At 38.9% G+C, this 26,900-nt stretch overlaps 2 protein-coding genes across 2 annotated transcripts; one reads left to right on the top strand and one right to left on the bottom strand.

The window, feature by feature from the left end:
- The first annotated feature begins 266 nt into the window (after positions 1 to 266).
- hgh1 (HGH1 homolog (S. cerevisiae)) lies at positions 267 to 8,837 on the top strand. The gene is made up of 10 exons (XM_067586428.1): positions 267 to 423; positions 1,616 to 1,738; positions 2,979 to 3,117; positions 3,328 to 3,465; positions 4,000 to 4,151; positions 4,527 to 4,627; positions 4,850 to 4,948; positions 6,169 to 6,260; positions 6,359 to 6,481; positions 7,318 to 8,837. The coding sequence occupies exons 2-10, from the start codon at positions 1,629 to 1,631 to the stop codon at positions 7,543 to 7,545; spliced, it is 1,182 nt and encodes a 393-aa protein (XP_067442529.1). The 5' UTR covers positions 267 to 423; positions 1,616 to 1,628; the 3' UTR covers positions 7,546 to 8,837.
- Positions 8,838 to 24,851: 16,014 nt separating this feature from the next.
- Positions 24,852 to 26,650, bottom strand: wu:fb55g09 (uncharacterized). Its single transcript, XM_067586427.1, has one exon. It carries the CDS (start codon positions 26,179 to 26,181, stop codon positions 25,510 to 25,512), a length of 672 nt encoding a protein of 223 aa, XP_067442528.1. The 5' UTR covers positions 26,182 to 26,650; the 3' UTR covers positions 24,852 to 25,509.
- Between the last annotated feature and the right edge of the window lie 250 nt (positions 26,651 to 26,900).

Genomic DNA, 26,900 nt, shown 5'->3' with positions numbered 1-26,900 from the left:
ACAGAGGCAACTAACCCGGAAGAAAGGCGGGACTAAGGGGTCGATGGTAATCCTAGTTTTGCGAAAGATCTCGCGAGAGTGATCATTTTAACCCAAACCATGATCTTTCCCTAACCCTAACCAAGTGTTTTTTGTGCCTAAATCTAATCAGACCTTAACCACAGAGTCGACACACTATAAAACATTATTATTTTGTACAATGACAAACAACGCACACACTGAATGAACAGCGGGTACAAATCTCGCGAGAGTTCCGCAAATCTAGGGTTACCATCTAGAGCGACACGACGGGATTGGTTCAGGTTGAAGTTGCAGTCCTGTAGCGTCCACATGTGCCTGAGCTGATGTGTGATGTTAGTAGAGAAATATAGAGGAGGTCTAACTGAGACATGAAAACTGGACAAACCCTATAGCTAAACTAAGGTAAGATGTTTTTTATACTGGAAAAAAAAAAGATAACTGAAGGCTAACGATTGTGTCAAACTTGTACTGTCTACCTGAAAATGTAGTTTTGTACATGTGTGAGAAGCAGGTAGCCAATAATTTAACTTTAGCTGTTGTAGCTAACATGTAGTTAGCCTGTCCAACATGACAACAAACCATGCTGAAGTAAACAACAGCGTGGACTGAGCTGCGTTAAACACACACGTTATTCTTTACAGCGTCTTTATTTAATTAATATTCAAGCAGTTATGTTGAGATAAAAGCAGAAATGATTCGCTGTTTTATGACACAGATATCAGCTGTTCACACAGATCTTTGAATGTAATGTCAGTGTAGAAAGAAAAACTAATAACAGTGTTAACAAGCTGAGTCTGTAACAAACATTTTCATAAACTAGTCTTCATATACAGAGGTAGAAAGTAACTTAAGTACTGTACTTAAGTACAATGTTGAGGTACTTGTAGCTTTACTTGAGTATTTCCATTTGATGCTACTTAATACTTCCACTCCACTACATTTCAGTGGGAAATATTGTACTTTCTACTCCACTATACTTATTTGACAGCTTTAGTTACTTCTCAGATGAAGATTTGACACAATGGATAATATAACAAGCTTTAAAAATACAACACATTGTTAAAGATGACTTACAAAAAGCAGCGTGTAGTCGGGGTCACATTTCAGGGAGGGTGGACTGAAAATTGAAATAATTTGTTTATAAGGTTTGTGATATTATGCATGTTGGTTTGATATTCCAATTATAGTGACTGTTATAAACTAATTATTACAATATTTTCTCGTATTAAGTTTTAGTTGTAGAAATATCAGGCCACAAGGTCATCAGGTTGTCTTAAATTTGAATTTATCAGTGAATTTCAACTTTACTCTTAAGTCTAAGTTTATTTTTCTCTTTGTCAAAATCAGAAGTTTTAATGGCTTATAAAACTTACCAACCTAATGCAGAATTAAACACCAAAATGCAGCTTAATACAAGCTTATGTTTGAGTTTCATATCAGACTGTAGCAGCCATGGATAATATATGGTATGTTATATTATTATGGTTTTCATTCATGCTGAGTTTGGTTTTTACTGATTTCAGTGAGGCTTGTATAAAGTATCAGTACATTAAATGTTGTCTGTGCTGATGTTGGTTTTCTTGCTGTTTATCAGACACAGTTAGAAGATGCTGAGTGATTCTGAGGCTGCAGAGCTGCTCTCCTTCCTGACCCCCAGTACACGACCTGATGTCAAAGGTCACGCCACCGAATACCTCCTGGGACTGTCTGGACACAGGTATGAGGAGGAGGAGGAGGAGGATGATGCTCTCAGCTCTGATACAAATGCTAGACTAGTCCTGAACCTCGTCTACTGCCTTACAATGTGATCCACATGATGGTTGACAGGAGAGGTGCTCAAAAGTGCATTAGGATTGTATAACTGAACTATGGGCAGGACACTCATTATGAGTGTGTGTTTTAATGTCAGAGAGTGTTTTCAAATGTGATTTTGGGCTTTCTGAGACAAAAGTTGACGATTGTGAGAGAAACATGGTAAAATCTTTGGTTGTCAATCAAAAACGGTGCTGTTAGCTCGCACCGTGAGACTCGTCCACAGACGACTGAATTGGAGTTTGGTGACCAAAAACAGCCTGAGGTCAAAATGTGACAGTGTCAGAAATTTAAGACCAAATTCTCACAATGTGACGGCTGCTATAACCCACATCTACAAACAAACCAATCAGAACACAACATGAAATGACAGAATAAACTGTCCAGCATGACATTTGTCCAAGTGCAGTTTTTTTTTTAATAAAGCTCTGGGAGAAAACACTTGTTCTCCTTAATATGTTCACAAAAACCAAAACAATGGAAGTGAAAAGGAAAACAAGTTTGTGTGCCATTGCTGCATTTTTAAAACACATGAGCGGCTCAGATGGACGACACGAACTGATGTCTCTGCTTTCATTTACTTTTTCTGTTTACATCACATCGCTATGATTCACCACACATTCAGCGCACAATCTGAAAGCCTCAAGTTATCATCGTACAGTCTGACACAGATTGTGACCAAGATTTTATTGTAGGCGTCTCACACAATGTGACATCCGATGAACTTACGTGATCGTTGTTGTCGCACAGTCTGAAGGTAAAAAATGAGACTTGAAGTAGGATCTTTTTAAGGGGGGCGGCTACTCTGCAGGTGCGCTGAACTGTAGTATAATTGAACTTAGGAGATGATTTACAGTTTTTCTCATGATTATTGGTAAAGTGTATTATTTTAAAGAACTAAATTTGTAAAGCAAACAAACATTGACTCAAATTGGCAAATCAGAGTGAACCTTGAAGACTTAATGGAAGAATAATCACTGTGGTTATTCCTGTTACTGTGGTTACATGTAAGAAAAGCTCCTCACCGATGTTTGCGGTATTTATTTGGATGGATTTACATCCTTGTACTCTGTCAGTCAGCTGATAGTGCACCACCTTAACCTTCCCTCAGTAACTCATTTGTCTTTTTGTGTGTTTGTTTTCAGAGATGGCTGCCGCTTCCTCCACTCTAAACCTGACTTACTTGCTGCCCTGTTTGCGCTGACCTCTGACCCGTCTGTTGCCATAGTGAAGGACTGTTACCACATCTTCATCAACCTGTCAGCTGACGAGACTCTGCACAAGGTGAGCAGCCTTGATTGATCAGCGTAGTTGGGTCTAAATTAACTCCTATTGATGAATTGTGAAAAACTCCACATTCCCAGTGTGATTGGTTGTTGTGATAACTGGTATTTGACAAATAAAACAGAACAAAAAGAGCCGTACAGCCTTCAGAGATGTTGCGTGTTCAGCGCTGATCTCATGTACGGTGTTTTTGTTCTCGTCTCGGTGTAGGTGCTGGTGACAGATGTCCAAGTTCTTCCAGCGTTGCTGAAGAACCTTATGGATCCAGATTACCTGTTCTCTGATCAGATCTGCACCATCCTGTCCAACCTGACCCGCCATGAGAAGACCTGCAAGACTGTGTTCAAGGTGGGTCCCAGTAATAGAGCTGTACTCCATTAATACTCCAACAAACCATAAACCCATTTATACTATTACTTTATTCAGAGCTGTCCTGTTTATTTATACCCTTTTTATCCTGCTGTAATGGCTGATTCATTCATTTTTACTTTTACTGTGAGCTTAATTACTGGTAAAGCAACAGAAATGTGCATATATAACAGTAAACCTTTACAAAATCTAGACCCTAATGGTTTATATCACAGGCAGACAACAGAAAATATGTATAACCAAGATGCTGTAACACCATCACTTTTAATTCAAAATTCCGCTGCACAATAATTAACTGAGACTCCACAGTGTTCTCATTTTACCTCAGGGCTATCTTCTCTACACTGGCTTCCTGTTAAATTTTAATTCAATCACTTTAAGGCCTGACACAGCCGGACTGCACAGTAAATCATAGTCCATGAGTCCTCCCAGGTCATCAGAACAAGGTCTCCTGGTCGCGCCCTGCTCACATTGCGGCATAATGAGAGATTAAGTGTTTTTTTCCTGTTTCAGGTCCTCCAGGAGGATGTCGGTCTGGCTCAGCTGGTGGAGATCTTCTGCACTGAAGGTTACAACAAGAAGGCGAAGCTCCACTACCTGGGTCCTCTGCTGTCCAACCTGACGCAGCTGCCCGATGCCAGAAACTACATGCTGGACAAGGACAGGTGACTGATGTACACTGCAGGAGAAGAGCTGATCATCAGACAGATGAGACAGACCTGACAGATCTGATATATTGTCGGTTATGTCTGTTTTTTTTTGCTGCAGTTAGCCAGATGTGCTCAGGTTTGAAGGCTCTGTGTGTTCCACAGGAATGCATTAGCCTCAATCAGTAGTAATATTTGGGTCATAGGGCATACTGAACCAAAGAAAGCCATAAACCAAACTGAACAGTACTGAACAGTTCAGGACAAACACACATACCGTTACACCCTTAATGTTCACAGGAAGTTTGATCGTAATCTATAAACTGGTATCATTTGGCCCTGCAGCTGCTGCAGCATGTAGTAATTATATGTGTGTGTGTGTGTGTGTTGCAGGTGTGTAGTCCAGAGGTTGTTGCCCTACACTCAGTACCAGGCATCAGCGGTGAGGAGGGGCGGAGTCATAGGCACCCTGCGCAACTGTTGCTTTGACCACGGTGAGACACACACACAGAGACTTCATGAGTGTCGGGCGGATGGGAAACTTATCTGATGTCAAAACAGCTTCGTGTAAAACATCCAAGAAGCATTCGAGACTGATTGAAATCCAAACACTTTACTCTTCCCAACCGCAACTACGTCAGCAAGTCGTCAGGGGAAGTAGCCTCTACTAAATGCGAATAAATCATGTGATCTAAACTTCTCTTCAATCTGTACAGCCCATCATGACTGGTTGCTAAGCGACGCTGTGGACATCCTGCCTTTCCTGTTGCTGCCGCTGGCAGGTCCAGAGGAGCTGAGTGAGGAAGAGAATGATGGTGAGCGTGTGTTTATAATAGTTAATTAGTTTATTCAGTCTGTCACATTTAACCCAACTGCATTCATAAAGTGTTTCTGCTGTAAAGTCACAGTCAGTAGCAAGAACACTTTGCACAACAGAAATGGAAACACTAATGTTTAAACAAACTGTCAAGTTAAAGATGTTAACTGAGTGAGTCAAAGGAAGTTTACATTTATTTTCACACTCTGCACGTGTTCATGTCTCACAAGAAAAACACACAAATATACAGTCATGTATACACATTTATGCCTTTTCCTGTATCTCTACATTCATTTGCTGTATATAAACACACACACATGCATCTATAAGTAGTATTCAGCAAGGTGATTTATTTAAGAAAGGGACAAAACTACCAAAGCAGCCCCCTCCATCTTAAAGTTCTGCATCTGTTCAGCCAGACAGAAGTAATGTGGGGAGTGATTGGTGTCATTTGCTATGTGTGTGATGAGGCAGCATTCAACATCCTCTATATCCATAGACCTTTGATTAGAATTAGAAAAAACTTCCCCAAAAGACTTTAATAGTGAAAAAATGGAAGAAACCTCAGAGCGAGGAACAGAGGAAGGATCCGTCTTCCAGAACAAACAGACATCAATCAATGTTGTATAAATAAATAAATTTGATTAGTGTTGCTCTCACATTACCTGAACTTTTATTATTCCACACGAGGAGCCACAGATTACATCATTCTTCATGTAATAAGAGTTTGGGGTTTAGAAGAATATGAATTTTTGTTTGGTTTTGTTTTGTTTTTAATATCACACTGAAACACAAGGACACATTCTTTAACATCAAAGCAATGAAATACATTTGTCAGTAATAAATATTGATTGACAAAATATATTTAAAAGAAGGAGAAAAAGACAAAATCTTTTTTTTTATCTGTCTCATGACTCCTGCATCTTTATGAAAGTGCAGCACTGAACAAACCAGAGTTATTCTTTTAAGAATGGATGATGATTTTCAGTTTTTCTTTATTTCTCCTTGAAATGATGAGCGGGACAGTTATTGAAAATTAGAGAAAACCCTCACATCTAATTGGCTCGTAGCTACTGTACGTATTAGAGGGTAAAGTCCTGCTCAGAGCTAAAGCAGAATGAAGTCGTATCATCTGTGTAGTGAAACCAGCTTCGTTTAGTTTCAACTCTAATGAGACGTTTAATTTTATCCAGTAACAAACGTTGATGTGATGTTCAGGTCTGCCTGTGGACCTGCAGTACCTCCCAGAGGACAAGGAGAGAGAAGAAGACCCCGACATCAGGAAGATGCTGCTGGAAACGCTCTTTCTGGTACGACACAATGAACGCTCACAACCAACACTCACAACAAACGCACATTTCTAGACATGTTTCCATGTTGAGCTCTTCACTGCTTGTCTCTCGTGCAGCTGACAGCGACCAAAAGTGGCCGACGGACGCTAAAAGATAAGAACGCTTATCCGATCTTGAGAGAGTTTCACCGCTGGGAGAAAGACGTCCACGTTGGAGCGGCCTGTGAGAAACTGGTCCAGGTAGGAAGGATCTAAGTTTTGAAAACAGACTGAAAATCAATTAATCTTTTCAGGTCATTATTAACATTCTCAGGTTGCAGCTCGTCCAATGTGAAGATTTGATATTTTATGTCAAACTAAATATCTTTTTAGTTTAAGAAAAGGACACATCAGGGCTTTTGACTTTTCAGACACAAAACAATAAATTGAAAAAATAATCTGCAGCTTAATTAATAATAAATATAATTGTTGCAGCCTTAATGCAATACAATAGGCCTTTTTCACTGAAGCTCCTTTGACATGTCACAGTAGAAAAAACACAGTTATAAATAATAAAATTGATAATGACTGAATTCCTTTTAGATGCTTCAGTTTCAGGGTCCAGATATTGTTCATACTGGTCTTGACTCACTGGTACACTTGATTATAACAGAGCCACTGTTAATTGGCTTTTTCGTCATTGATAGAAGTTAGTTAGTTAGTTAGTTGTGACATTCATATACAAGTTCCCAGCCCTCATCATCTTTAAGACACACAAAAAAAGAGATGAAATATTTGTCAGACAAAAACAAAACTTCTTACATTAACAACATCACACACTGCAAACAAAAAACTTTTCTGTCCCAAAATCTACAAATAAAATCTGCCACAATAAAAGTTCCCTTCCTAAAACACAACTCCATTTTTTGTAATCATCATCCAGAAGAATTAATCAGAAATTAATCACATTTTACTAGAAAGTGCAGCTCTTAAATCATCATATAATGAACAATAAAACTAATTTTCATACTATAAAAGTCAAAATGTCTGCTGCATTTGTCAAGACGTAGTCTGATCCCTCCGTCTCCTTCCTCCAGGTGCTGATAGGAGACGAGCCGGAGCAGGGGATGGAGAACCTGATGGAGGTGGAGATTCCCGACGACGTGGAAGAGAAACTGAAGGACGCCGACGCCAAAGAACAGGAGGAGCTGGATAAAGAGCAGAAGAGGATACAGGAGGAAGAGGAGGAGGAGGAGAGGAAGAAGAAGAAGAACGGTGCTCCAGAGGGGACAGACAGAGGACAACAGGAAGGACTGATACGATAAAACCAGTTTTAGACTTTGAATCTGTAACGTTTCTGACTTCAAGTGGATTTTTGTCATTCAGACATAGGATTTAATCAGACATGACGGGACATTTAGAGAAAGAGCCGCACTGCTCGGTGATGTTTGTCAGCTGGTTCACAGAAAGGAAGTGATGTCACAGCTGGAGAACAGCGGTGAGAAAAGTAAAAGTAAGTAATGATATGAAGGAAGAGGGTTTTCTGTCCTGTCAAAGGCTGCAACTGTGATGGATTTTGAATTTGTAGTGTCACTAAATCTCATGTGCAGAGCCAATTATCATACTTACAAGTGTTTTGTGTGTATTCAAACTAACATGACTGCAGTCTTAAGGGTGAAGGAACACGTCACCCAGAGCAACAGTGAGGCTCGTTGATGTGTTTTAAATAGTTTTCTGGACAACAACAGAGGTCTGCAGCACAGAGGAATGAGATATATCAGGCTTTGGATACACAAACAATACTCTGCACATGAGATTTGTTCACAATAAGAAAAATATAGAAAATGACCTTATCCTTTAAAACTTTAATGACCATCATGAGCAGGAGGGATACTCATCTCTTCTTCTCACATCGAATCCATTGATGACTTTTCTCATCACAGGGGTCGAAGTTCTCAGACAACATTAAATTCATATAATACTTAATTCAATATATTGTACACATTTCCTCCTGTGAAACTTTTCAGGCTCACAAATCTTTTCTTGCTTTAATCCCTGTTATTAGTTTCATCATCTGCCTGTTTTTATAATGTCTGACTGGGAGGAAACATACAATGATGAAGATGTTTGGACTCTTCCGTCCCACACCACAAGAGAAAAATCCTTAAAACTTAAGTTTGGCTCCTTTTATTTCATGCATTTAAAAATGATTTAATGGAAAATGTATTACAGTGCTCCCAGTTGTCAGAACAAGTTGGAAGTTACAGGTTCGTCCTTCTGTAAGGTCATGACTTTTACATAAAGATGTTTATTCAGATAAGAGCCGACATGTAAAAAACAGGATGTATTCTGCCTTCATGAGGACTGAGATCTCACCTTCTGGTTGTCAGACTGAGGGAAACGTTATTTTATTTCAGTCTGTCTGACAGTATCATATATATACTGTGTATCACGTTGTTCCAGCTCTATATATAAGTTATATCATGTTTTTGAATGGCTGCACCGTTCCATCATATCGACATATTCTACATGTCTTCTGCATCATTTTAGACACATTTTCCCAAAACTTTGAGATCTCCAGAATACGTTTAAATAAAAAAATGGCTTTTGAATTTTACCTTTTGTGTATTCTATTTACTGATGTGTCTGCCTGTCACATTTCATTTGTTCTCTGCTTTAATATTTATGATCACATTTATCACAATTTTAAGACGCCTCTCTTCTGTTTTGTCCACCTCAAAAACCTCCTAAACTTTGAAGATAATCCATTAAAAAACATTATTGTATTATTATTGTATATATTGTGTGGACGCACTGTGATTTTGGCCTCCATCACTTACGTTGAAAGCACATTTGAAGAGAATCTTTTAACAGTCAGTAGGAACAGGAAGAATGATTACAGCGAGGACAAACCTCTTTCACTGTTCATGTGGACCTGACTGTCGTTTTAAGACAGACTTGAAAAATTGTGAACCTGTCATTTAAGGTTTTAATTAAGGTAAAAATTAAAGGATACCTGTAATGTTATTTTATACATTTGAAGGACTTAAAGCCTTTAAATAACCTGAATCTGTGCAGAAAATCCTTGTTGTGTCACAATCCATTAAGTTATCCATTAATTTACTCCTGATTTAGTACCTGAATACTGAATAAGATTTCATCTGAAAATATTTCAGAGCACTGAAAGAACTGAAAGTGTGGCCTGATGTGGGTTCATCTTAAGTATAAATAAAAATGTTAATGCTGAATTACTCTTTAATTAAAGTGAAACAGACATGTTTTCTTGTTTCTATTAGTTTCCTTAGCAGATGAGTTACAAGTCATAAATAAAAGAGTAAAATAATCTATTCTCTGTCTTTCATCCTCTTCAGTCCTTCTGCTCAGATCTTCACCAGATGTCAGGAGAGGAGGACAGCTGTTGCTCCTTTTAGGCAGTTTTTAAATGACTCTGATTGACCAGAGGAGGGCGCCAGAGTGTTTACAGTTTCTGTCTTTTCTCTCCGAACGGACGTTGATCTAAAACGAGCCAACAATTTCACCACTGCTCTCTTCTGCGGAAGTTTATTCTTAACTTGAAAATAAACAGACGAATTTTTAAGTGTCACATGTTAAAGTCATCAGCATCTCATATTATGACTCAATAGTACGTCAAAATGCGTAAAGTCAAACCATTTTGACTTAAGTGGAAGTTATGTAATAATTTCGTAGCTCAGAATTCTGACTGAGATCATCTGTCAGTAAAAGCTGAGTAGACAGATAACCGCAGTAAACTCTTGATATGTAGATGAACTGAATGAGACTCACGAGATAAAACCAGGAACTGACCACAACTGCCCTAAACTCTGTGTGTGTGTGTATGTTTGGACATGTGTGTGTGTGTTTGGACACCATAGTGGTGAGAACATTTCTACATTGTGAGGACATGTTGGCCGGTCTCGACAACCTCAAAGGGCTGTTTGACTTGTTTCAGGTTAGAATTAGGTTCAGGTTCAGTTTAAGGTACATGTTGAGCGTTTAGCTGTGATGATCAGGGTCCTCACAAGTATAGAAGTACAAAAGTGTGTGTGTGTTCACTCTCTGTGTGAGGACCAGTTTGAATTTTAGACCCTCAGTTTGAAGACATTTTTGAAAAGTGAGGACATTTTTGGAAAAGTGAAGACCTCTTTTGGAAAATGAGAAGATTTTTCTGAACATTGAAGACAATTTTGAACATTGAGGACAAATGTTGGAGATTTTTAGATAATTAGGACATTTTGTTCGGTCCTCACTTCTACAAAAAGGGTTATTTGAGGGCTCAGATTTGGTTTGGGAGTTCAGGTTAGAAATAGGTTTAGGTTCAGTTTAGGGTTAGAGAATGGATTACTGTGTGTCGGTAAGGGTCCTCACAGGTGTAGAGATGATAATCTGCATGTCAGTAGATTATCATTGCTGCAGCCCGTAGAGGAAGTGTTTGCAGTTGCTAATCTACTTTATGTAAAGTTTGGGTTAGAATAGGGGATACACTGTGTTATTTCTTCTAGGGTCATTACATAAGTACAGAAGTTGAACTGTATGTGTGTATATATATGTGTGTGTGTGTGTGTGTGTGTGTGTGTGCTGACCAGGTGTTTCTTTATCAGCATCTCTGTGAGTTTTTCCACCTCAACAAGGTCAGAGACAAACAGTCCAGAAAATCTTCTCGTTTCACGCTGAAACATGTCGGTCATCACTTACGCGGAGAAGAAAAAAGGACGTTAAACTCTGCTCTTTGAAATAATATTCTGATGTTCAGAGTCAATAACCTCAGTAGGACTTTATCAAAGTTTATATAGAAAGAATAGAAACATGCTTAGTTAACTATGATTCATTCATTGTCACCAAACAGAACTATGTTGGAATAATGGCTTGTAATGGTGTAATGCATTCAATCCACATTGGCAGGATGTACTGTAAATTTAGCTTTTTGTACTGAGCATGTCAGTTTCTACAGTACATCCTGACATTAGTCAAGTGAATCTCAGAAAACACTCTCAACTCTTCCAACAAAATTCTCTCCAAAAAGCTGAGATTCTTAGTTTTGTTTAGATGTTTGCAGTAGAGCCACCGTCTGGAGAGCTGCTCCCAAACCGGAGTACATGTTGAGACGGAACAGACTGCTGCATTTTGGAAAAAGAAAAAGAAAAGAAAGACAGTCTTGTATTGAAGGAAGTTGAGAAACTAGGCAGGTCTCAGGTCTGGTGTCTAAGACAACCAATCAGATACTGAGGTTTCCGGTTTCACTTGCATGTGTCTATCCTCAAAGTACACACAACACACACACACAACACACACACACATATGCAGTACGTGTCAGACGAGTCCTACACACCACCGGTTGTGTTTGTGTTGTCAGATGGTACATATGACGCACTTTATCACAGCGGGAAATTAAATTTTATTTCTATATATATATATATTCTCTCAAGTCTCTCAAGATAGTAGCGCTGCCAGTAGTGGAGGATGCAAAGTCGATGATAAATAATAAAATAAAGTTAAATTTGCATCGTATCTCATGAGCCTCTGCAACAACTACAATGACTTCATTTCCATACTGTTCACACTGTTATCTGATCTGCGGACACAAGACACTCTACTCATCACCCAACTTCCATGTCTCAAGTGACATTTTGTATTTATTTAGTGGATTTACCACTTTATCGATGTGGTATGGTGTTTTTTTGTACGTAATACCATGATGATTTTGTGCTGCTTCCTGTACATAGTGCATCTCAGAGTGTATCTAGTGCATCTCGGAGTGTATAAAGTGCATCTCGGAGTGTACAAAGTGCATGTCAGTCACATGACTTGGACTTGAATCAGACTCAAGTCATGACAGTGACGTTTTTAGACTTGACAAAATCAATCACTCATAACTTCATTTGGCTTGATATCCATCCCCCAAGCCCCCAATTTTAAAGTGATGGTATGAAAACAACAGATATATTTTGCTTTGGGGAATTTGACTCAGTGCTTGTTGTTCTTAACTTGGAACTTGATGGTCTTGACTTTAGGACTTATTGTTCTTGACTCAGGACATGTTGGTCTACTTGAATGTAGGACTTTTAGTTGAGTATTTCTACACTTTGGTATTGATACTTTTAGTTGAGTAAAGGACCTGAATGCTCCGTTCAACTCTGAATATGTAAAATATAACTTTGTTTGGAGTTAATAAGTATGTCTGTGTAAAATATTTTTTCATGTATTCATTCACTGCCTCATTTGTTTTAGGATGGTTCTTAGAAAAGGAATATAAAAGTAAAGGGTTACTTATTCACTGGCTTACCTCAACAGACTCAGCAGATTTCATAACTGGATTATTCAGCTGCTATCACGTCCACTTGCCATTGATCATTGTGTGTTGTCAGGATCTTTGTGAAGCTTGTGAATGATTATACTGTAAAGCTGCAACAGGCAGGAGGAACCGTGATCTCTTAACGGCTGGTATGTGAACGGCAGCCGTTCACATACCAGGGTTCATTTAGAAAACAGATGAAAAAAATACAAACAATAACCAACCAATCAGCAGTGAGTATTCGCTCTCCGTCTATGATACAACAGTAGATCTCCAATCCAACATGGATCTTACAGTCTGAGCTTCTTGCCCTGCTCTCTCTCTCTCACTCTCTCTCTCTCTCTCTCGGAGCTAATCACACACAGCCAGTGGAATGTGTGTGTGTACCTCGAGGAGATTGTCAGTCCTGTGAAACATTCACCACACGGCTGAAAGAGAGAGCAAGGGGGGGGGGGGGGGTAGAAAGATTGAGTTCATGCTACCAGAATAACAACTCCCCCCACCCTCTCTCTCTTCTTGAATAGAGCTCTTCTATGTGTGCATGTGTGTGTGTGTGTGAGTGTGTGTGTGTGTGTGTGTGTGTGTAGTGAGAGCTGCCAGGTCAGTGGAGCAGCAGGAAACAGATCACATACTGGTCAGCCTCACAGACTGTATGTGAAAACACGGCCGACATGTTGAAGCCTGGAGGCTGGTTTATTAAAAATGTGCGTAGACCACATTCAGATCTGTGAGTGAGTAAGAACTGTGTGTTCTCTTTCCTCTGTGGTTAGCCTAGCTTAGCGTTAAGACTGGAAGCAGGGGGGGGGGGGGGGGGGGGGGACAGCTAGCCTGGCTCTGTCTGAAGTTTCAGAGTACAGGTCATGAATTAACCATGTATGTCATTTGTTTAATTCAAACACAAACGACACAAAAAATATGTTTCTCTTCTTGTTCCTACAGTTAGATGTTTGAGCAGAGTTTGACACCGGAAGACTGTTTTTACATTCATCTGCTGAAAGTGGAAAGTTTCTCTGTGCTCACTGAAAATCTGATTTTTTTTTAGGGGGCAGGTCTAAAAGCAGGTTTCGTACCATGACAACCGGTTTGGAAGCCAATCATGGTTCAATATTTAACTTACACATGCGTGATGTGGACATTTGAAGCCTCAAGTACACAAACACTGAGAATAGACTTCAGTTAAGTAGGAGACATTGTGTCCAGTAGTTAAACTTGTGAAATGAAATGGATTTTTTAACGATTGAGAAGGACTAGATGCCATTTTAAGGATTTTAATGTGGTAATTCTTTTTTTTTTTTTGTAGAAAAACCATATCAGATACAAATTATTGTTCCAAGCAGAGTATTTTTATATTTCTTAGTACATGTCTGGAGGCCAATGACGTTGCCAATTGTGAACTGTGATATGAGTAACAAGTGGTAAAAAAAAATGGTAACAAGGCATATGACTATTTAAATGCTATTTAAAAGAAATATTGTCAACATTTACATCTTAGTGAAGCCTAACCGGTTCTACTCAAGGTTTCTTCCCGATAAAGTGGTTGCTCATGGGAAAATGTTGGGTCTCTGTAAATTAAAGAGGAAGTGTCCTGAGATAACTTCTGTTATAATTTGGCGCTATATAAATAAAATTGACTAAACTGACTTAAGAATTCAGTCAACTCTAAATTGACCCTTCTGAGATACACCTGTCAAGCTTCCTGTTCTAGCACTGCGGTTTACGATGATAACAGAGGCAGATTTACCATCGAAATTCATAGTCATTTCTGAAATAATGGGTCCTTGACTTCAAACAGAAGTAGACAAATGCAACTTCTAATTTTTAGTCAGTGAAACCTTTATTTTGCTGTAGCGCTAAATATATCTTGACTTAACCAATCAGAACATGTCCTCCAACCATGTTGTAAATCATACAGGCCTATAGTTGTTCTGAACGGCTTCATTCAAAGGCAAAGTGAAAAGCCGACTGTCAGAGAGAGGGGAGGGGGACGCGGAATGACCCGCTGCCTCAATCTGCCTCTGATTGGCTAGTTCTCATTGCCTTCATTGGTTAGGTTGGGCATGTTTAGACATAAACTTAGACATAGACTGTATAAAAAAAATGGAAGTAGCCACGTGACATCACCTATTGGTTTTTGGACGCGTGTTTTAAAGCCTTGAATTTGCATTTTGGCCGTCGCCATCTTGGATTTTTGGAGCCACAAGTGATGAGAAGCGACCATATTTGGAGAAGAGGGTGGAGTTGACCCTAATGCTAGTCGCTAGCTTGGTTAGCATGGTGCATTTACAGTCTATGGTTAACTTTGATAATGCTAATGCTAATTTTTGCTCGTAAAAACAGGCTTAAAATCATCAAAACAAAATGTACTTACTGGAAAAACTGAACATCTGACCCTTAGAGGGACTTTGAGTGCAACCAAATGTTGAACAAGACTTTGTTAGGTGACCAAAGTGTTACAACTAACTTTCATGAACTGAAAACACACTGAAATAGCGACGGCTACGCCTATACTCTGTCGATCTCTGTTTATGACATGTTTACATTACCTAACCAACGTTGTTGCCGTGGTAGCAACTTATCAATCACAAGGTAGCCACACCTTAAAGCATGCCCTGCTTTATCATCAAATATAAATTAAATGGGACCATAAATTACAGAATGAACATCATGCTGTATTAAGGAAGACTTGAAACTAGTGATTGAGGCCATAAACTCATTAGGAAAGTGATTACTGAGGTAATAAATCAAGTGAGAAGTAGGGTCATTTTCCCATAGACTTCTATACAATTGGACTTCTTTTTGGAGCCAGTGGAATTGCCCCCTGATGACCATTAGAGAGAATGCAGGTTTAAGGCATTTCCGCATTGGCTTCCCGCTTGAGCATGAGGAGTGACATGGTTAGGGTAAGAATATCAGGGTCAGAGCCAATCAGAGGCAGAGTCGGGGCGGGTCTTCGCAGAAAATTCTGTCACCATCCTAGAAAAAAAAGTATTGTGAGGTCAATGGAGGAGACGCAGTGTCGTTTAAATACTGGGGTAATGGCGCATATTTTCAGACAGTCTCTCCTGGAAGGCAGTCATAGTTGTACTTGGTTGTTCAAAAAGTGACATAAATAGTTGTGTCATGAATGAAAATGGAGGACTAGAGAGAGAAGTTCAAATCCTGACTCCTTTCTCACCTCCACACAGCTGACTTATCACTGCATGAAGAGAGTGTGGATGTCAGCTTGTCCATTTCAGAAAGCTACAGAAATGGCCCTACACAGCAACCCCTTATCCGCTGTTGGAAAAGGTGCAGGGCAGGGGGTTTAAGGGGCATTTCTACCATCTGACAAGCATGTCTGAAAGACTATACAGCCACTTATACATTAAAGGTACTCTATGGTGTTTCTTTTACTTTTAGTGGCACTAAAGAGTAGGTATTTTTTAAGTGGGTCCCCCCAAAGTTTACGAAAACTCGTCTAGTTTGCAAATGTTTTATGAGGAGAAATGCATTCAACAGGTTGGTTTGACCTTAAGGATACAGGCAATGCATTTTAGTGAGTAACACTCTGTCAGTCACCTCTAGCTGACTGTTTGGTGTTGAATAAAATATGCATAAATTATTAATTTGAAGGCTACGTACATGATATCATGCTAATTCAGCACCATGTAATGACACAAAAAAGACTGAGGGTAAAAGCTAACAGGCCCCAGGCAAAAAGTCAACATCGTCACCAGTGGAAGATCCATGTAGAAGATGTTGAGATAAAGGAGAAGCTTTCTTCATGTATTGTAGGGTAGTTAGCCATAATAATATACAGTAGAACTGTAACATGGAGGTTAGATTTATGCTGTAGGTCTACTGTTAGTAAGTTACTAGTAAGGACTAACCAATGAGTTTAGACAGTGTATCTCTGAACTCTCCAAAATCGAATGAAGGGCAGAGCAGATTACACTGGCCCAAATTCACTGCTACACTATCTCCAGGACTGGCTCACACACAGTAGATCTTCCAGTCCTAAACAGGATTTTTCCAACCCCCCCCCCTAATGCAGTTAGCTATATGCTAAGTCTTGGTCTTAAAGCTAGGTTACTACTGTGGGAGGTAAGCTAATTAGCTGGGCATGCTAACGTTACCAGCTTACTTTACGGCAGACAAACACACTGTTTCATCCGTTCCTTACACTTCTGTGCTTGTGCTTTTAGTTTCATAAATGTGAGTTAAAAATACACCACCCTCTCAACTCTTTGTATAAAGTATCTCTCTTACTACAGCTCCATGTACTCCACTTCATCATTTGGAGAATCCAAAGACTGACAGTCCTGTTGTTCCTATTTATGGTTGCCCAACTATGACTGGATAATCACTGTTTGGGGGAGGAGTTTAGGGAACACTCAATTCAGTTTCCATTGATTTCATCATGAGAAGACTAAAATCGCCATAAATGTGTGAAAAATGTACCTTCAAGTACTAGTTACTGAATAACATAAAACAATCCTTCAAAAAAAAGAAATATCAGCCAATACTTCTGGTATCTACAGATCTGCTGATGTAAATGTCATATTAACTTTTTTAAACAACTGTTAAAACAACAGTCAGGAGCCCAAATTAACATAGAAATAGGTTTTTCTTGCCATAATCATTCCTCCTGTTCATACTGACCATGAGAGGATCCTCTCATAATGCACTTACAATGTAAGTGATGGGGGACAAAATCCACAGTCCTCCTGTGCAAAACTGTATTTAAAATTTTATCTGAAGCCAATATGAAGCTTCAAAATTAGTCAAACTAAGTAGATATCTTTCAACGTTACAATCTTTTTAGTGCCAAAGTCCCTCTTTTTGTTACTATACTTCCACTCCTCAACAGGGAAACGCTCTCCGGGGAAACACAAAGAGGGAATTTGATGCTAAAAAGACTGTAAATGTGGCAGATACCACTTGATTTGACTAACTCAGACTGCTGAAGCCTTATATAAGCTTCACATCAACTTTTCAATGCATTTTTGCACAAAAAGGATTTTGTCCCTCATCACTTACATTGAAAGCTTATTTGAAGGGGCTCTTTTAATAGTCAGTATGACCAGGAGGAATGATTACAGCGAGGAAAACCTCTTTCAGTGTTCATATGGGCGCTTGACTGTTTTGATCCTGTCCTTTGATCCTTTCTAAAATTACTGTTTCACTTTAAAGGAGAATCTTTGTGACTGAAGCTTCTTATCACATTCATAAAACTTAAGAAGAAGACAGAGTTGAGAGCTAGAAGCTCACTGATGGTCTGTCATGCTGCTGAACACTGGTGTCAATCAATGTGTTTTTCTGTGTTCTGATTGGCTGTTTTTTGTACTCAACAGTGAAGTGTCCGCCTCCGGAGAAGACAGCTGTACTTTTCCACTCCAAACTGAGTTTAGCATCCAACTCCGTCAGCTCCTCCCGCTCCTCCCTCCTTCACTCCATCTATTCATAACACACACACACACCCTCCCCAATAACACACACCGAGGTAACCATGGTTTCTTCCAGGGTTTTTGGTTGTGTGCAGAACCACAACGACTGAGGTTTGTCTCTGATTGGTTAAGATTCCTGAAAGGGAAAACAATCCAAAATGCTCCATTTCAATGTGGTTTCACCGCAGATGTTCTGAAATGTAACAGTAATTCATCATTTGCATTTGTTTTTGTTATCTTGAAGTTTTTCATGTCATGTGATCTGTGAGCAAACACCAGGCATAACCAAACATCATTATTTCTATCCATCCCGAAAGGATTCAAGGCAGCATTAGAGTTCTTTTTTTTTTTTTTTTTTACAAGTAATCAAGACCCAACCCAGGACCCGAGTATGGTCAAAGTTTTCTCTTTAACTAGTGTTTCACATAGCATTGACCCCTGTGGTTATAGGCTTAGGTCTACAGTTATATTAGGTGTTGCAGAGATAACTGGTTCGGGTTACAGGTAAGGCTGCTTTCAGGTTCAAAGTAAAGAGAAACACAAATTAATGTGAAAACAGACTTCAACACGTCACCAGGTCCAAATGATATTCAGTCCAATCAAGTCTGGACTGCTGTACTGTTGCAGGTCTCAGGTCTATGTGTCAATATAAAGATATTAATAAACTTTATTTGTATAGCATCACACATGAAATGCAGCTCAAGGTATTTCACATAAAGTTTCTAAAAATATTTAAGGTACAGCTAATGTTGCATCTACATTTACTGAAGTAGAGTACTTAAGTACAAATGTGAAGTACTCCACATTATATGCTACTTTGTACTTCTATATTTCAGAAAGAAATGTTGTACTTTTTACTCCATTACATTTATTTACCACTTATAGTTACTAGTTACTTTTCAGATTAAGATTATTAGATTATTTTACATAAAATAATATATTTTAATATTCTAACTGCAGTTTATGTTAAATAAATAATATATGATATAAATAAAGTGTATTATTATTTTAAAAAACGTGTGATACACTTAAATAAAATGATGCAGTACTATTACTAGTAATCTACCTAAAGTATCTGAAATTGGCTCCACTTTGATTAACTACAACATTAAAATGCTCTTACATGTATTTGTTAATAATAAAAACAAACAATCTAATATACTATAATAATATAACATGTACTTTTACTAAAGTAACATTTTGAATTCAGGACTTTTACTTGTAATGAAGTACTTTTAGACTACAGTATTTTTACTTTTACTTAAGTAAAGGATCTGAATACTTCCTCCACCACTGTTGAGTGTATATATATATATAGAGAGAGAGAGACAAAGTATGGAGGTGTTCAACCATTCAGGGCCTTGTGAACTAGTAGCACAATTTTAAAATCGATAAAAGAGACAGGAAGCCGGTGTAGAGAAGCTAAAATGGGTGTGATGTTTTCTCTTTTACTTTTGTATCAGCTGAAGTCTGTTTATTGATTTCTGGGGAAGTCCAGTTAAAAGAGCATTGCACTAGTCTAGACAAGAAAAGACATGAATTCATTTCTTTGCATCATCAAGTGTCAGGTATGTTCTGACATTGCCAATATTTCTTAGGTGGAAAAGTGTGGTCTTATTTTATATGGTGACTAGTACCATATAAAATATGTCTAAGACAAGCTAGGATCCAAGCAGACTTTCTGTCAGCTCTAATCACATGATCCTTCATCATCATCACAGGAGATTTTTTATGTATTTTCGCCTTTATTGGACAGCTGATAGTAGAAACAGACAGGAAACCAGAGAAGAAAGAGAAAGAGAGAGAGGAATGTCATCCATGAAAGGTCACAGACACCCCAAAGAGTGTTTTTTTTTTTAGTTTTTTTGTAGAGTGAAGGAAAAATGACATGTATTGCTCCCAGTGTTACTCCTCTCTCTCTCTGATTGGGTCTTTTCAGATCAACCGCATTCTTGATCAGGTCTAATTATCCTCGGGTCTCTTACCACAGGTCAGTTTTTGGATCAGTACCAAAATTTTGGGAGGTGAAGAATGCTTGACAGCACTGTCAGGCTTTGAAGTCTTTCTACCATCAAGGTTTGTTCATGTAAAACTTATTTTGAACATCTTAAGAGTTGTTTTATGCTTCAGGTGCCTTGTGTGTATGGAAAAAAATGTTCAGCTCTGAGTGGAAAAAGGCTAACGCGTCTTCCAAATTAAACCACAAGATATGTTATTTGTAACCGGCCTCCAGACCGACACACGTAAGAGTTTTCTGATCTGACGCCCTAGAATGAATTGATGACATAACGATCAGTGCCTCTCAAAACCGTCACAAATCAGTTCGAGCTTGCTTGTTCAGGTTTAGGCACAAACATAATTTGGTTCGGGTCAGAGCAGGGTTTGGGTGAAAATGAGTACTTATTAGAGAAATTCTAAAACTTACTGGAAGCCAGTGTAAAGAGGTTAAAACCAGGGTGATGTGTTCAAACCTGTTTACGCTGGCTGAGTTCTGTACTGTCTGCAGCCGCTCTACAGTTGTTTTTTTTTTAGGCATGTAATAAGGCTGTTACAGTAATCCAGGCGTGATCAGATAAAAGCATGTAAAATGGTTTCTGTATCTTTAAAACTTAAAATAGGCCAAATTCTGGCAATGTTCCTTAGTTGATGAAAAAAAAACATGTTTATACAAGTTTCGTAATGTGCTGCTCAAAGATTTCTGGCAACAAGCTTAATGAATCAGTGATCTACGACCTTTCAGTGACTAATCCGCATGATCGTTAAATACATATTAATATAAGTATTCTATTTATAATGTTATGTTCTATATGTATGTTACATGATATATTCCTCAATACATTGAAAAAGTATTTTGGGGTGCCCCCGTGGCCTGTTTCCTGTCATCTCTACACTGTCATTATTTAGTGAAGACATAAAATGGCCAAAAAATAACAGAAAAAAAAGAGAAGTATTTCAAAATGTACTCAGAGTTGAAAATCATGTGGAAAGCCTTCCCAGAAGAGACGAGGCTGTTAGCAGCAGATTAACACCCATGGTTTTGCAATCATGTGTTTTAACTATCACACATGGGTTAGATATTCAGCTGTCCACATACTTTTGGCCATGTAGTGTATATCTCAACATATTTCTGTTCTGTTTAGATGTTTTATTTGCAAAACTGTTCATGTGAACATCACCAAAACACAGCTGAAACCCACCTGCCACCCCTGGAAAAAAAAAAAAGTTTCCATATTTACACACAGTGACATGATTGAAGATTATAAAAAAAAGATAATAATTCACACCTATAATGTCAAACTGTATCCGAACACACAACATAGAGTCTTGCAGATGTCAACAACTAGGGCATAAGAGTGTGTGTGTGGGTGAGTCAGTGATTTTTCTAACCGTCGTTCAAACTCTAACTCTGTCTGTACATGTTTGGTGGTTGCCCCTTCACCAACAATTCACACTTCTCAATATGAGTGTGTGTGTGTGTGTGTGTGTGTGTGTTTGTGTGCTCTTGTACACATTTGTGAGGACCAGTTTGGTTATTTTTCTAAATGTCTGGCCACTTTTAGAAAGTCTAGACATATTTTTAAGAGGGAACATTTTTGGAAAGTGAGGACATTTTGTCTGGTCTTCACCTTTTCAAAGAGTTGTTTGGGGGTTACGACTTTGTTTTAGGTTAGTATTAAGTTCAGATTAACATTTGGGTTTGTAAATGTATTATATCAGCGAGGGTTCTCACAAGTATAGACGCACCAACGTGTTTGTGTGGGTCAGCAGATTAGCATTAGTGTAGCTAGCAAAGGAAATGTGTGCAGGTTACTGATCTACTCTTTGTAATCTGACACACACACCACCTTACTGCCATGTTCTGTGTGTGTGTGTGTGTGTGTGTGTGTGTGTGTGTGTGTGTGCGCGTGCGTGTGTGTACGTGTGTGTTTGTGTGCGTACCAGCCAGCTCACTCTCTTTTCCTGTTTGGCACTGTCAGCTGACCCATCAGAGCCAGCATTGCATAACAGCTCAGACTTTAAAGTAGAAGCTGCTGCTGACTGATGAAAACAGCAGAAACAGTAGAAACAGGAACCACAGTAGAGACAGTAGAGAAATAAACAAGCGATGAAAACATAGTGTTTGATAAGATAAAAAGTGCAAACACACTTTCGGTCGATGTGACTGTCTCTTTTTGTGCATGTTCTGGGTTAACATAACTGCAATGAGAGTTTCACTCAGTGCTAATCGAGCCGGTCAGCTGATCTACAAGCCAAAGGTCAGACTGAGGAGGTGAACTGACTGCTGGCATGAAGTCCCTTTTTTACCACAGATGATAACAATAAGGCAGGTCTCTATGGTGACATTTACGTTTTTTATTTGCATAAGGTTGTAGGAGTTACCCTCTGTAGAGATAAGAATGGATTAAATCATCCTAATTGAAGGTCACCAACCACACAAAAGTTACTGCATATAAAGGAATGTCATATAGGATGTGTAAAGAGACATGCTTTTGTACTTTCTTTCTGTATTGTTTCTTTTTTATCTTTATTTTATTTTATGTTGGTTGATAACTCTTGTTTCTGTCTTTGGGTTCTTTTGTGAAGAGAGTCCCGGTGCACACAACCAAACAAGCAAATCAGTCAAAAACAGTTAAAAGAAGCATAAATAAGCCCAGAACAGTATTTAAATAGCTCTCATAATTAAAAGGCGTGTTAAAATCTAAAAGGTCATAAAGCTCATGTTATAAGTTTGGAAACAGGCTGTATCTTCTTTCCAGTTTATAGTGTTGATTAATCAGTTGTTAAGTCTCGAGGCCCTGTCGTAGCACCTCAAATTACAATTTATTTTTAATGCCTTCATTATCTCATTTTACACTGTGCTAAAAGGATATATATTCCTAAATGATATTGTGCTTGATCAAATTTCCACAAACTAATAACTAAAACAAACAGTCAGGGGTCTACAACTAATTTTACCAGGTTATTCCAGATGAGGTCTTTTTTTTGCTTTATAACCTTTTAACAGCTCCTCACACTTTCAAAATGAAGTATTATTGTACTCTGTGAAGTCATTCAGTGTAAATATGGTTTGGAAGAGAAAAAAAAAAACCTGAACTGAAACCAGCTCAACTGTCCGATCATCCTATGAAGTCACACACAGTAAAGTTAGTAAATTCAAAATTGGGTTAATTTATTTTTTTTAACAAGTTTGAAATTATTATGCAAAGAAACATATAATTCAATTGAAAACAAAAAACATGTCAAATTGTAAGTAATTACAAACCAAACTGAACTCTCTGCTACAGAGAAAAAACTAAACAGCTACAACAAGTGAGCTGTATCAAGTTAAGCTAACTGAAGAGACTGCCATAGCTAGCTTTAGCTTAAGCTAAAGATCAATTTACTTTCTCCTCTACGCTTTAATATGTTGCAACATATCAATGTTGATGAACCAACATCTTACTAATTCAGTTTGTTATCCCATATTACTCGAGACATTATCTTTATTCATGATGGAGACAAACTAACTGCTAAAAGCTAACTAGCCAGCTTAGCAGAGTAGCAGTAACTGGCATTTCAGATTCTGACTCATTCATCTGATTTGGTGAAGTTCAGCTGACTCTAAATCACACATTTACATATATTAAACGGTAGATGAATGTATTATTTAGATTTCGATCATATTATTTTCTTATATACAGTAGTTCAAAAGGACAAACATGCTAAAGGCACAAAAATATTGTTTGTTTTATCTGTTGTGCAACCTGAAAACTTTACTTTTTCTCCTTTTCACAATTGCTCTCTAACTTTGATTCATATAATAATAGATCTTATAAATCAGAACATGTATAACCTGCCTGTTCCCCACACTATGACCCTTTACCATTATTAGTTTATGACACACCAACACAAAGAGGCTTACACCTCCCTGCCTGTCCTGAGTGGGTGTGACCAGCCCACTTCACTTTATGTAATCCACTTTAACTGCTCCGCATTCGGGAGCACAAAGCTTATCCATATACTTCCTGCTTTAATTCCAGTGTAAAATGTATGAATAGATTCATAAAAAAAACAATAGTAGTGCCAGTAACAAGAAGATGTTACATATAAGAACTGATTACATGTAATTTCTATTACAACAGCCTTTCTAAGCAGGAGCTTCTCACTGGTTGTATAAGAAAACGTGATAGCCTACATTACATTTTAATAGGGTTACTGTAAGTCTGTAGCAGCAGAGCATGTGTATGAATGCCTAAATGACTCTGCAACAAACTAGAGACCAACATACAGATGATTTAATGATAGTAAAAAGAGGATGTTTGCATGTTTTAACATCTACTAATCTGCATGTCATTGTCACAGACATCAGTAGTCTTTTACTGTCATGATTTTGGATGGCCGGGACCACTATCAAAATCAGTTACATAGTAACATATTAACTTTTGTGTCATGTCTCAGTTTTATTTATATATGCACGTCCATGTCGGATTTTATCTGTTTTTGGTTTTCTTCACTTCTTTTTTCCTATTTTGTGAATATCAGGGCAAGTGTGTTATGTGTGTGATGTTTTATGGCAAAATAAAATCAAACATCATCTTTTAACTTATGCATCATCCAAACCAAAAAAGTTTTTAGATGCTTATTTCTGTGCTTGTATATTTATTATTTCTTTAATGTTTTTCTTGAGTGCCCTTCTCTGTTCCTGCTGCTCCTCTCACGTATTGTCATGTGACCTGTTATTATTAAAATGCATTTGAAAAACACTATTTACTTTACATATTTTAACTGTGTGCATTATTCACTCTGAACTATCCTGATGACTCAGTGACACACTGACCCTGCTGACTCAAACACTTGAATGAAAAAGTAATTCAGACTCATTTATATCCACACAAAAACAATCAGTCAGCCCATATTACACCAATCAGATATTTATTTCCATTTTTTCTTCTTATTGTGTACATAAAATGTTTTTTTGTTAATGACAGTCTGCATCAACCAATCATCTGCAGCCTAATCTGGCCAGCTCGATGCTGATTGGCTGTTTGGACTCACTCCCACTACCCAGCCCATTTCCCTTTGTGTGCATAACAACAACAGAAAAGCAGCACTTTATAGCACCGTGACACACTGAACATGACCAAACATGACCTGTTAAAAAAACATCCGTCTTAATAATGTCATTTAATCTTACATTCTTGTAGCTTAAGTTTTATTTTCTTAAACCTAGAAAAATACCAACAAGTCTTCCACTTATTCTCAGTGCAGTTCCCCTTGTTGTTCCCTAAACAGCAGAGTCAGAATCTTGAAAAAAGACTGAATAAGGCAGATTGCACAAAATAACATTTGATTTTAAAAAAAGTAGTCTTTTTAAAAACTTAATACTGCTGGAAACTGGTGGAGTTATCTCACCTTGCATGGCAGATTGTTAAAATCTGAAGTCTAAATGACTTGATAAGACGGAGATGTTCTTATTTACTGTGAACGTGAAGCAGAACAAACCTGTTTCCGTTCAGTCTGAGGTTTTGACTTTTACACTGATGAGAACAAAATAGTTCCCTGAAAGTTTCCCTTCAGGACGTCAGGATGTCACAGAACTCAACAAAGTCCCTCTGCATGAAATTTTGACTCTGCATGAGGTCGTCCTCTGAGGGGAAATACTGCATGCTGTCCTCCTGCAGGCGCAGACTGTCCTCCTGCAGACGCAGACGGTCTTCGTGCAGTACCAGGACTTGTCCTGGTGGCGTTGTTGAGCCGTGTGGGTTAGGACTGTCCAGGAGGGCTCCTCTGGCATTCTCCAGGACACCCAGGTATGAGTCCATGTCAGTGAGCTCCACGTCACTGTCTGAACAACTACCACTGTCACTCCCCACTGAGTCGGAGCGCATGTGCAGCATCTGGTACTTCTCGTGCATCAGAAACTGGTTAGTGTTCTTGGGGGCCCGCATCCCCCTCGCTCTGTTTCCCTTAACATTGATGGGACGGAGGGACATCGCCGGCCTCCGAAGGTGTCGGGGATGATTATGAGGATGATGACGTTGAGGGTGTTGGTGGTGGTGGTGATGATGATGGTTGCGCCCTCTTGGCCACCCTCCCCCTCCTGTCCTCCGCCCCTGCAGGCGCCCCCTGCAGCTCTTGGACCAGCCTTGCTTCCTGCGGCTGGCAGCGTCCTTCTGTGGTGCCGCTTTACCAGCCTGCTGCTGCTGCTGCTGGCAGCTCTTCGTGCATATCATCTCTGAAAGCATTTTCTTGTCTTTCTTGCAGTCGCCTCCCTTCCTCCCTGCTGCTCTCCTTCACATCCTCCTCCCCGCACGGTTGCCCACACAACAACAAAGAGAGGCTGGTCTCTATTTTATGGCTCAGATCACAAATGACCTCTCTCTCGCTCAGAGTCTACCTTTTTACTATTCTTGAGCTTTTTTTCTTGACTTCTGGCTTTGGCTGGTGCATAGCCTGCTCTTCCTCCCCTGGCAGCAGCAGCTTGCCTGCTCGGCTATCTCTCTGTCACGCCCTCTTCTGTCTCTGAAATCTCTCTTCTTTACCTCTCTAAAACTCAAATTAGCTCCTTACCGCTCTGATTAGTTATTTGAAAAGAGCTGCTGGAGGGTTTTTAATGTCTTCTAGCTGATTTAAAGCAGTTTTTTTCTCAGTTTTGGACCAGCCTGTGTGACACTTAGCTCTGATCAGCACTGACTGTGGCTCTGCCTTCTCCTCAGAGCCAGGATAAAGAGCTGGAAGGATCCATTCACAGGTTTAGCAGGGGAGGGGGGTCAGTGCTGGCAGGTTTCCCCACTGATGGTTAATAACATTGTAATATGACAGATTTTTATAAGATATTACTTCTACATATGAGTATGGGATATTATAACATATTTACCTGCCTACGGATGCCTCATTTGCATGCTTTGGTTGTGAAAAGTAGAAAGCTGCTCCCTGCTGCAGGATGGTTCATTCCGCTTCAGTT

This window comes from Thunnus thynnus, chromosome 4 (genome assembly GCF_963924715.1).
Source record: "Thunnus thynnus chromosome 4, fThuThy2.1, whole genome shotgun sequence".
In the NCBI taxonomy this organism is placed as follows: Eukaryota; Metazoa; Chordata; class Actinopteri; order Scombriformes; family Scombridae; genus Thunnus; species Thunnus thynnus.
This window is presented reverse-complemented; position numbering and strand designations above follow the sequence as displayed.